Genomic DNA, 12,551 nt, shown 5'->3' on the forward strand with positions numbered 1-12,551 from the left:
TGCTGGACAAAAAGAACGTCTTGATCAAAACGGTGACCTTTCAGTAAAAAAGAAGTATTATGTGTTATAGTGACCTGCGGTGTATGACTGTGCCTGCAGTGAAAATAATTTGTGATGAGACGGTGTAGGTAACTGGAGCCTGTTCCAAAAGCCAAGACAGCGAGGAAGACTGTGGTCTGCATCGGAAGTTCTACTGGAAGGAAGTACATCAAGTTCTTGCAGCACCTGCATCTGTGAACGAGAAACTTCGGACTGTTCATAGTATGATATACTGCTAACTATTCTACGTTACCTGCCCTAAATCCAAGCTGAAGGACCTTTCGTTTCCAACTGTAAATTGATAAGAGACTTTCAATCGCACCATCTCATCCATGCAGCCATATCATGGCTTTATTTTGTACGAAGTAGTAAGCATGCCACCATTCTCCAGCATGGTGTCTTCTCTTTGTTTTGGACCTATTCCTGGATTTCTCATAATTACTGATGCAAAATACTGACCAAAATATGCAATCGTGATAGAGGCCTGAAGCTGCATTAACAATATATCAAGTCACCAACAAACGATTGGTGGTTTGAGAATTCGGTACGAGCACTGGAGGATTACAATTATCAGACGTATGCCATCATCTTTGTAAAGCAAGTTTAATTGTAGCAGCAATGTACTAGAAGAGGATGAAGACTTACATCGGGCAACTTCACAAAACTATCATGGTAAATGTGAACTTTAACTTGTAATCGACGACAAATGCTTTTATTATTAATCATTTTGTGCTTTTACACTAGCCAATAATGGAGTTAATTTTTAGGGTACCGCTTGAGCTTGGGCTGGTGTTTTTCCCTTAATGTTTTTAAAGTTTGTGCTTTTAAATGGGCTAACTGCTAGAAATGTGTTAAAATAATAAATTAACCATTGCTAACCAAATACTCTTTCCACTATGGTGGTCCCAGCCCGTCCTTCAGTATCCCAAATGCACAGGACCGCTGCAGCCAATTACTGGACAGCAAAATGTAGGGACCACCAGAGCAGCACCTTATCTTTCCACATAGCAGCCAGCCCAGCAATCCAGTACATTGGGCTACATAGTGACTAAGGTGAAGATATAATTCACAATCAGAGAGCACAGTTCTAATTCTAATTAGCAGAACTTGGGCACGATACTGTCCAGCCACATCTCTGCAACTTTACCACTTGGCGTTCACTAATGTCTTTTCCAAGCCCAAATTCAGATTACACAGGACATTGCAGGGGCACATCAGTTTTTCTAAGATAATAAGGAGCCATGACTTACTGCGGTTTCATATAGTTAATTTTTTTCACTTCATATTAAAATAACGAAAATTACATCACTTAAAAGGATTCACTTTAGGCAACAAAAGGTCTTCAAAAAAAGAAAAAATATATATACAGCAAGGCCTCATTCAGACATCAGTGGTTTTTCACATAGTTAAAAAAAATGGTACTGGTGTCATCAGTGATTTTCATGGATGGATAAATGAATCGCACAGCTTCTCCTATCTTTTGCTCTGCTAATCATGGACAGCACAATGACTGCACGTGGATACCATTCACGTGCTTCCCCACAGACTTGTATGGGTACTTTTCATCCATGTCTCCGTGAATTTTGCATGGCGACACGGTCCACAAGAAAACAAACACATGAACAGCCGTATGGACTATAACTGATATGTTCTATGAAAAACATGGATAAAACACGTACATGCAACACGGATGTCTGATTGTGGCCAAAGACTGCAAATATTCATTTTATGAATATTCCTTTTACATTTTTTTAAGTGTAAAATTGTACTGTCGCTTTATTTTAGGATGGGTTAAATATGTGAATGAAAAAGCCATGCATATGCATGGCCATCTCTCAATTCATTTACCGCCTGGATGTTGTGGCCAAGTGGAGCGGCAGTGTGGGGACCGGCGTTCTTAAAATACGTGCAGCTCACAGAGGTGAGACTCACATCTATCGGGTATTTATGGCATACACTATTAACATGGTGTGAACGAAATATGCTTTTTAGAACACATTTGTGCCACATCTTCCTTTCTTCCCTACTTTTATTTTTTACACACTAAATGGACTGTTAGGACACCTACAGGACCTTTTTTTTACATCCCATTCTAAATCCATAGGCATTAATATGGAATTGGTCCCCAGGTGCAGCTATTACAGCTTCCACTCTTCTGGAAAGGCTTTCTCCAAGATCTTGGAGGTGTCTGTGGGATGTCTGATTGTGGCCAAAGACAATAAATATTCAATAAAAGCCTGAAACATGATACAGAAAATGTCCACCAGCTCTGTCCAAGAGAACTTTAATTTTGTACACATTTTTAAGTGAAAGGTATGGAATTTTCTTCTCTTCAGAAATTTGCAGTAACAGTTTTGTCTAAAGTAGCATCGGCCTCCATTAAGTAAATTTACTTTAGTGGTCCATATAGTTTAATACTCACCTATACATTGACAAGATGTTTCTGCACTTCTCATTCAGTTTTATTACTTGTTTTATATCCTGGGTAAACAGCAATTAAAGAAGTTGTCCACTACTTGGACATCTCCTTCTCATACCCCACGCTTGCCCGCGATACAATATAAAAGCTTATACTCACCCCCCTGTGCCGGCGCCATTCCAGTGGTGTGTCAGAAGAAACACCGTGGTTGCTGTGACACGTGAGCCAGGCGCCCAATCAGCACTGGCGTCACTGTCTTCGCCTTCGTATGAATTGAACATGAACAGGAAGTCAGAGATCAGCTGCAGCCAGGACTTCCTTTTCATTTCGACAGAATGCGGAGACAGTGACGCCAGCGCTGATTGGGCGCCTGGCTCACATGTCATAACAGACGCATGAGAGCCCCAGGACCGCGAGTGCAGACACCGATAGGACAGCGCCGGCATGGGAGAAGAGTATAAGCTTTTTTTATTTTATTGGGGCCAAACATTTAGATCAAGAAGCGGTTGTCCTAGTAGTGGACAACCCCTTTAATTAGCGGAATAATAACAGGCCAGCCTGTTTGTCCAGTCCATGATAATCATTGTAGTCTGTGAACCTTACTATGGTAAAGTATATACTGCTATTAGAGGGAACCAATCAGGGGTAAATCAGGGTTTCATCCCTGGCAGAATGTAGAGGTCCACGTATTGAACGTCATCTGGGCAGGGCTGTAGAGGGGACTAGTCATGGTCTGCTCACTATTAGCATGACAAGCTGGCTTGAACGATGTCCCGCTACGTTGTGACTTAGCACGCTCACTCCTCCTTAACTGATACCCCAACCAGCATGTGAATAGCAAGGAGACCATTACTAGCCCTCACTCGGGCACCACCCGGATGACTAGTGAGTATTATACAGCAGTATTGTAAGGTCTTCATCTTCATCCTACTAAAATTGCTGATTACTGCAAAGGTATACATGAGCTCTATGGCATTCTGCCTTGGTTCAATAACCATATTTTTTCTGACAGTTTCCCTTTACAGTTTAAGTGTAAAATTGTACTGTCACTTTATTTTAGGATGGGTTAAGTATGTGAATGAAAAAGCCATGCATATGCATGGCCATCTCTCAATTCATTTACCGCCTGGATGTTGTGGCCAAGTGGAGCGGCAGTGTGGGGTCCTGCATTCTTAAAATATGTGCAGCTCCCAGAAGTGAGACTCACATCTATCAGGTATTTATGGCATACACTATTAACATGGTATGAACAAAATATGCTTTTTAGAACACATTTGTGCCACATCTTTCTTGCTTCCCTACTTTTATTTTTTATACACTAAATGGACAGTTAGGATACCTACAGGACCTTTTTTTTTTTTTTTTAACATCCTATTCTAAATCCATAGGCATTAATATGGAATTGGTCCCCATGTGCGGCTATTACAGCTTCCACTCTTCTGGGAAGGCTTTCTCCAAGATTTTGAAGGTGTCTGTGGGAATTTTTGCCCATTCATCCAGAAGAACATTTGTGAGTTCAGATACTGAGATGTTGGATAAGAGGTCCTGTTGCACAGTCTCTGTTTAGTTCGTTACAAAGGCTTTGGATGGGGTTGAAGTCAAGCTTTTGTGTGGGCCAGTCAAATTCTTCTACATCAAGCACACCCAACCATGCCTTAACCATGAGTTACATTATGGGTTGAATTAGATGGACTTGTATCTTCTTTCAATCTTAAAACTATGAAATAGAAAATAGGCTGTCCCAAATAGTTCTCATAAAGCTTGAAGCAATGGTATACTGAAGAATTAAGATTTTCCTTCTCTAGAACTAAGGGGCCTAAGCCAATCCTCTACAAACAACCTTATGTTATTATCCCTCCTCCACCAAACTTTAGTTACTGACATTTGTGAAACTCATTAGTTTATCAGACTTCCAGTTCAGTGGTGATGTACTGTACACCACTCCATCTGATGCTTGGTATTTTCCTTGGTGATGTAAGGCTTCAGTGTAGATGTTTAGCCATGGAACCCCATACCATGATGCTGCCAGCAGACAGTTTTTATGCAGATGTTAAAAGGGACTGTAGCACAACATAACTGTTCAAACCACGTACAGGTGCTTGGTGCACCCTTTCAGTGGCCAGACATTTAAGTGCACCTTTCCACTTACTTGTTTTCCATCTCTCTCTGACAGCTCTGGCTTTATAGAGCCAAAGAACAGGCAATCAAAGTAGGAGGGGTTGAGATAGAGGGAAAATAAGTATGGAGGAAGGTGCATTAAACTCTTTAGACTATGACTAAGGGCACTTTGTCGGCCAGAAACGAGTCAGTCTGTTACTCATGGCAAACAGCTCTTACATCTTTTTAAAGGAATTCTCATAATGAAGATTTGATATTTTAAGCAAAGTGGATGTGCTATTCTCCCTTTCTAAATCTATATTAGGTGGGAAGGTGCACTTAACTTTTTAGCCACACCAAGAGAGCATGGAGCATTCGTGCTTGATATGAACCATCATCTTGTGTCGAGATCTCCCTTTAATGTCAGAAGAGGTTTTGAGCTCTGCAGTTATTGAGTCAGCAGGGATTTGCCACATTTCTCACACTATGCGCCATAGCACTTGGCAAACCAGCTATAACTTTAGGTGGTCTGCTAATTTCTAACTGTGGGTACTAAACGCTTCTACTTTTCAATAAAACCACTCACAGTTGATTGTGGAATATTTACCAGAGAAGAAAGTTCACAAACTGACTTGTCACAATGGTGGCATCTTATTACTGAAGCATGGTAAAACTCACTGAGCTCTTTAAAACGAGCCATTTTTGTTCAGGTTGCTAAAGGCAGACTGCATGGCCAGGGTCTGGATTTTATAGACCTTTGGCAATAGGACCGAATGAAAAACACAAATTCAATGATTAAGACGTGTTGTCCCAATATATTCATCCCTATTGTGTCTGTGATCTGAAATTAGCATTTTATTTTCTGCATCCATCCACAACTATAATGAAGAAGTAGGTCAATGTCCTACATGAGTTCCATTATTTTGAAGTGACCATGTGCTCCCCCCCCCCAGCCCCCCAAAGGTGGATCAATAATATCTGTTTAATAGCATTTCCACTCTATTTGTTCATAACAACTCGAGGCCGGAGAAGAAAATATTACTCAATATAATTTAGCCAGTTCTTCTAATGTAACACTTCTTAATTGTGATGATTGAGTTAAAACTTGAGACTGTCACATTTCTTGGCTAGTAAATAACGGCTGTCAATTATACAATCGATTTCACAAAGTGTACAAAGTCGTTGGCCTATAGTGTAAGACCAAAGCGAACCTTCACCCTCTATCTGATTCAGGTTTAAATAATCTTTTGTCTACATTTTACAAAAATTCTACATTTAGTTTTACACTTTAAGCGATGACTCAATTTTGCATTCTATGAAATGGCAAGTAAATGTAGAAGTCAAATGGCTGCTGTAACTAATGGCTAGACGTATATAGGGCATAAATGAGTATTGGAAAATGTTTACAAAGGTCCAATTGCCAGTACTTTAGCGACAAAGAAACCATTATTATCATGGGATCCATGTCCAGGGTTTAACATCTACCTGTACTGGAATATAAATTGGGCTGTGAAGCAACATGGCACATTATTATAATGTTTATCATACAGCGAGAAGATATAGCAAGACCATGATACAAAGGTTGGCCACCAAGTAGAAGATCAGCAAGAGCAATGCTTGATCGTTTTTCTAAATGTGGACTCTCTGATGGGCAACAAGGTGGGAGCTGTGATTAAATGTTTTTCCGCATGTAACACAAGCATAAGGCTTCTCTCCTGAATGTGCCCTCTGATGAATGACCAGATTTGAGCGGTGAGTGAAGCTTTTTCCACAGTCAGTACAGTCATAAGGTCTTTCTCCTGTATGAACCCTCTGGTGGGTCACCAAGTTGGAGCTGATGCTGAATTTTTTCCCACACTCTCCACAGCTGTAAGGCCTTTCTCCTGTGTGCACCCGCTGGTGGGTCACCGCGTTTGAGCTAGTACTGAAGCTCTTCCCGCAATCCATACACATGTAGGGTCTGGACCCAGTGTGAACTCGGAAGTGAGTTACCAAATTGGATTTCTGGGCAAAACTCTTCTGACACATAGCGCATGTGTAAGGTTTGTTTTTTTCAATGGCCTGACCTTGAAGGTCACAATCAAAGTTATCTACTTCATTTTTCACTTTGGCTTTTCCCGATGATGGCTTTGTTCGACCATTTCTTTGACTACTTAATAGTGGACAACCTTGTGCTTCTTTTGTTTTACCTGAGAGGTTTTGGGTTACATTCTGATCTTTTGTCTTTTTACTGTCAGACTTAAGATTTGTGGTTCCGTTGGATTTAGTCACTTTGGATGAACTTCTTATCTTCTTTGATTTAGACTTCCCCCAGTTCATTTGGGTCTCATAATCAGATGCTTCCATTTTTTATGACCAGTGGAAATGAGAGATCCAATGTCATCCAGCAAAGATTCCTAAGACTGAAAAACAGGAGACAGAAGATAAGAAGCAGTCAACAATACTAATGAGATGAAGTCTATGAAGCTCTGTGCACTGCAGGGCTGTAGTTTCTGTTATAAATGGTGCTCGATCATTACACATCGGCAGCTGCGACTTTTAACGATATCCATCTTTTAGCATGGGGCACCATTTTAAAAGATGGAATATTCAACACAGATGTGAACACAACCTTAAATGTATTATTCCCCCATGTAAAACAGGCCATACAAGCTCTAAAAGAACAAACATTTTACAAATATAATGTATATTTCATAGAAGTGAAATGTCAGAATTTGTTAGGGGGAATCTAAAAACCGATTTACATTGGCCAATTAACAACAGTTCTTATATTTTATCAGTCCATTGTAAAAGGGCCTTTAGACTCCCCGAACAAATTCTTACCATTGACCGATAGGGAATTTACATCATATTTGTAAAATCGTGGTGCAGACATGCCGCCAATCAGCCGACAAGAGAGCAAAAAGCTCGTTCTTCAGTTAATCGTTGTCGACATCACATTGCTCAGTGATAACAAGGGATGTGCTGCCGAATAGCAGCATGCTGTATGGAGAAGAATGATGATATTAATGATACGCACACTGTTGCATCGACCATTAAAGAATTTCTGATTAACCTGTATATAGTTGATTGGCGCTTATTAATGGTCAGATATCGACCCGGGTAAATGTGCCATCAGGCTGTGTTCAAATCATGTTCTATGTATGCAAAGGGAGAGCTCCAGGTGCATGATCTGTATGTGTTGAAAGGGTCACATGAACCAACATTTCCTGACCAAGTAATGGTTGGTCAGCATTTGTTTTACTGTATAGATTAACATAGCAGACTAAACTGCTCTATTCAGAGCATCCAGTAGGAAAATATAGAGCACTTTTTCTCCATGGCACCCCATTGGCGACGTACGCCCTGAGAAAAACTACAGATATTTACCTCTGACATAATGCTCTAATGTGAACAGAACAACGACCTCTCCCGTTCTTACTCTGAACTGATGGCTCACTCACCAGGTGGGAAGGGGACTCTCAGTCCTCACGCAGGTCCGGTTCTGTATCTGACATTCATGGCTTAACCTACGCTATAAATTGTTGGGATTAGCAATTCAAGGCTATGTGCCCACGATGCAGAAACGCTCCAGCTTTTTTCCTGAGCGTTTCTGCATCTCCCTGGCAGAAAAAAAACGCATGCGGATTGTACATGCGGATTGTACATGCGTTTTTCCTGCCAGGGACAAGCGGATGTGAAGCGTTCTTCACTTGCATTTCCACATGCGGGTTGGCAAGCACTTTCCAAGCGATTTTAGCATCACTTGGAAAGTGCTTGTCAACTTGGTCACACTATATAAATCCATGCAAACGGGATGGATTTATATAGTGTGACCGAAAGAATGGTAAAAAATAAATATATACTTACCTTCTGATGGCCCCCGGAGTCCTTGTCTTGGCTTGCCGGCAGCTCGCGGTAGATTTAAGGACCTGCCGACGTCAGTGGTCACGTGACCCGTCACATGACATCAGCGCAGGCCCTTTAGTCTACCGCGAGCTGCTGGCAAGCCAAGGACTCTGGGGGCCATCAGAAGGATATATATATATATATATATATATATATATATATATATATATATATATATATATATATATATATATATATATATATATATATATATATATATATATATATATACACTATGGTACCCGGGTCCAGAGGAGCCTCTCCTCCAGACCTGGGTACCATCCGCTTATTGAAACGCTTGGATTCCGCATGTACAGATGCAGTGATGCGGAATCCAAGCGTTCCAATGAAAATCAATGGCGGCGAAAACGTAGCACTTCCGCAAAATAATTGGTAGTGCTGATTTTTTTCTGCAATGATAATCCGCAGCAGAAATTTCCGCAGCATGTGCACAGCACATGCGGATTATCATTGGGGAACATGGCAGACCTGCTACCAAGCGTTTCTGCAGCGGAATTGCTGCTGCGGAAACGCTTAGAAAACACATAGTGGGCACACAGCCTAAAGGGGTTTTTGTATTAAGGTTATTAGAGAAGCAGTGATTGGACAGCTACACTCACTGTAAGGCTATGTTCACACATGTTGGGGTTTTCAGCGTTTATTGCTGCAGATTTTTATGCAGATTTTCAGCTGCGTTTTGCAGTACCAGCAAAGTCTATGAGAAACCAGAATTCTCTGGTCACACATCATGTTTTGTTTTTTTTTTGTTGCGTATTTTGTGCCTTGGTTGGGTTTTGGAAAATAGAGCATGTCACTTCTTTCAGCATTTTTTTACCTATAGGAAGTAATCGGTGGTGAAAAAACGCACCAAAATTTGCATCAGCGTTTTTAATGGTAAAATATAATTTTTTTTCTCCACAGAACTGTATGTACATGCATAAATAGAGACAGGAGGACAATGAAAAAAAACGCATCAAAAAACACATTTTTGACGCAGCTGATTTCCTGGAGATTTGTGATGCTGAGAAACACAACATATGTGAACATAGCCTAAGGCATGTTCACAGTATTTGGTCAGTATTTTACATCAGTATTGGTAAAGAAAATTCAGGAGGTGAAATACTTTTCCTCTGACTGTTCCATCCCTGATTTTGACTTATAAATACTGATGTAAAATACTGAACGTGTCCCAAAGCCAAGTTCACACAAACATATTTTCGATCCAAGTGCTGTCCATGTAAAAACTGACATCCCTACGACCAATTTTACACAATCAGGCTCTTCAGATGAGCACTCTTTTTTTTTTTTTTTTTTTTTTTTTTTTTAATAAGCCAACTCTGTGTGTGGGGGGAGAGATAAATGAAAATCGGAACAAGCATTCGTTTTTTTCCATATGTCAGATGAGACTTGCCTATTCAAGGCTATGGATGTGCAAACAAAAAAACAACATATGATCAGCCGTATAGCATCCCATTTTTACAGCTACATTGCAATTCATTGGAACTGCTTTATAGACCCACAAATTTCTGCAATAAATCGGACACATATGGATATGCCCTATAGAAAGTTCTACACACAGTGGATTTACAAATCTGGGGCAAAAAGCAAAGGCAAATTCAGTCATGGAACTCACCCGATGCATTTCAAGGGTTAAAAAGTTGACATGTTGCGGACTGGAAACCAGTACCACATGTCAATGTTTTGCATGGATTTGACTAGGTATGTTTGACTAGTGATTTTGACTCCTTACGCCGCACTGTATAAGGGTCTCCTCTAATATGTATAAATAAATATAATAAATGTCACATATACGGGGGTCCGCCAGCTGGGTGCTCAGTGCTGAGAACAAAGACAGGAAGATCATTGCACCGGCTGTCATTGAGCTCAATGGGAGTTATTGAAATGTCTGGGGAGGAGTAGGATAGTCAGAGCTTGAGGAAAGTTGGGTGCCTACCACCAGCCCCCACTTAGCTTTCCCTTATATACGGGTGATATAAGACCAGTTCTGGATTGTCCACCGTATGAAGCCACATTTGTATCGTCCGATCACCACCATAGACGAGACATCAGTGTGGAGGAGGGGTGGGGGTACAGAGGAGATGTAGAACTGTCAGTAAATAAGGTTATTTATTTATTTTGGGGGGTACAATATTGCCATACTCTCAGTGGACCCCTTTGATGCCCATATCAATATAACACCCCACTACTGATTGTGCCCATCCCCCACATTCTAATTACTGCACAGCCTGCCCACACTGACCATTACCACCGTCCTGCTATACTCAGTGCAGGGACATAAGATGGAGGAGACAGCGAGCACAATGGCCACCCAGCCCAGCAGCTGCACACACGCCGGCATCTCCCTGTCCCATGTCCACCTCCAGGATGACAGTCCTACCTGCCGCTCAGGAACCAGCCTTTTGTGTATGCGCTCACATAGCAGAAGGACTGAAGCTGCCAATTAGAAGGCTGGCCGCGCAAGGCATTCTGGGACGCGTAGTCTTTTCGTTCCTGAAAATCAGAGATGAGGACTACAACTACCAGACGTCTGAGGAAATGGGAGAAAGGGGATGGATGAGGTGCAGCCAATCAGAGAGCGCCGCCTCCTTCACGTTCACGATACGCTGCGCTAATAAAACTCTGCTGCCACCTAGTGGTGAGTTGTCATCTATGCTCTGCAGACAGAAGCAGTACAGGAGGGGAGGGGATTAGTGTTTGCAGCCATGGGGCTTACTTTGTGGCTGCAGTTTGATGTTCTAATGTTACATGGCAACAAAATGCTGCCTGTAAGACAATGCGGTAATGTTATACTACAAGCTGCATATTGTGACACGTTTTCACAATTTTGGTGTTTTTTGGGTCCCTGGAGGTTCCCCCAACACACAGCATGTGTAGCATTTATTTAGTGTTAGCATAGGCTTATTTATAAGCAATGTAAATATATGAGGGCAACAGAACTTGGGGTCCTGGGTTCAAATCCCACCAAGGACAATATCTGCAAGGAGTTTGTATGTTCTCCCCGTATTTGTGTGGGTTTTCTCCGGGTTCTCCGGTTTCCTCCCACACTCCAAAGACATACTGATAGGGAATCTAGATTGTGAGCCCCAATGGGGACAGTGATGATAATGTCTGTAAGTTGTCTGAATTGTAAAGCGCTGCGGAATATGTTGGCGCTATATAAATAAAAAGATTATTATTATGGGATAAGTGGGGATAACATGCTGATTGCCGGTGACGTGCCCCCTGGGTCGTGCGTGTAGGGGAATACCCGGAGCCGGGTCTCTGTGTAATGCTGGGGGTTGTAGTCTCCGTGGCAGTGACCCGGTCCCGTGGCTCAGGGTGGTCAAACCAGTGGCGGATCTGTTTCTTTGGTTTTGTAATGTTTGAATGTCCGACTACGCCACCTGTGGATTGCAGTCACTGAGAACCGCCGCTGCGGGGCAGACCGCTGAGGCTGATGTTGTGTGCGCAGCAGAGGGTAGTATAACTCCCCACGGGAGGAGTATAGCCTCAGGGCAGCGTCTATAGATGGTGTGGGTTGTGGTGCGTGGGCGCCGCAGAAATGACTCAGAGTCCGTGCAGTGCAGTTCAGGGTCTTTACTGTTGGTAATGAAGAAGGCCCTGCCGGGAGTACTGGCTAACATTAGAGGCCTGGTCAGTCTGTGAGCGAACAAGAGTCCCCCTGGCCAGGTGGAGGTGTAGGCCTTCCCGTCTGACTGCACTCTTCCTGGCTACCCTGCTGTAGTCGTGTAGTAGCCCACGTCCCTGAGTGTACCGTGTGGTGCTCACCCGTATGGCTGGTGACTTGGGGCCTTTGGTTCCTTCTGCTCCTCGATGGCGGTGCCGTTCCCTTGCGTGTGACTGAGCCTCCGGGCTTTCTATGGCCCCAGGACCAGAAATCCCCTGCCAGGTGGTTTCTGCTGCTGAATGTAGATATCCTCACAGCCTCGAACTCCAGTGTCCGGTTCTCTGCGTCTTTCTGCCAGGACGAGCTCTGCTGCTCCAGTCCCTGGTCTTCAGCTCCTGGCTCCTACAGAGCTCTTTGCTGCTGCTCTGTCCCTTCCTCTGGAACTAGACTCAACTACCTAACCCCGCCCCAGATCCAGTT

The 12,551-nt window shown here is 42.5% G+C and overlaps 1 protein-coding gene across 1 annotated transcript; it reads right to left on the reverse strand.

The window, feature by feature from the left end:
- Positions 1-667: 667 nt before the first annotated feature.
- LOC141272701 (uncharacterized) lies at positions 668-10,999 on the reverse strand. The gene is made up of 2 exons (XM_073683677.1): positions 10,842-10,999; positions 668-6,957 (listed from the first exon to the last, which is right to left on the reverse strand). Exon 2 carries the CDS (start codon positions 6,899-6,901, stop codon positions 6,185-6,187), a length of 717 nt encoding a protein of 238 aa, XP_073539778.1. The 5' UTR covers positions 6,902-6,957; positions 10,842-10,999; the 3' UTR covers positions 668-6,184.
- Between the last annotated feature and the right edge of the window lie 1,552 nt (positions 11,000-12,551).

This window comes from Phyllobates terribilis, unplaced genomic scaffold, assembly GCF_046119375.1.
Source record: "Phyllobates terribilis strain yellow unplaced genomic scaffold, ASM4611937v1 Scaffold_5__5_contigs__length_657084704, whole genome shotgun sequence".
NCBI lineage: Eukaryota > Metazoa > Chordata > Amphibia > Anura > Dendrobatidae > Phyllobates > Phyllobates terribilis.

Coding starts and splice junctions, on each gene's coding strand:
- LOC141272701 (XM_073683677.1), bottom strand. CDS start 6,901: ATGGAAGCATCTGATTATGAGACCCAAATGAACTGGGGGAAGTCTAAA.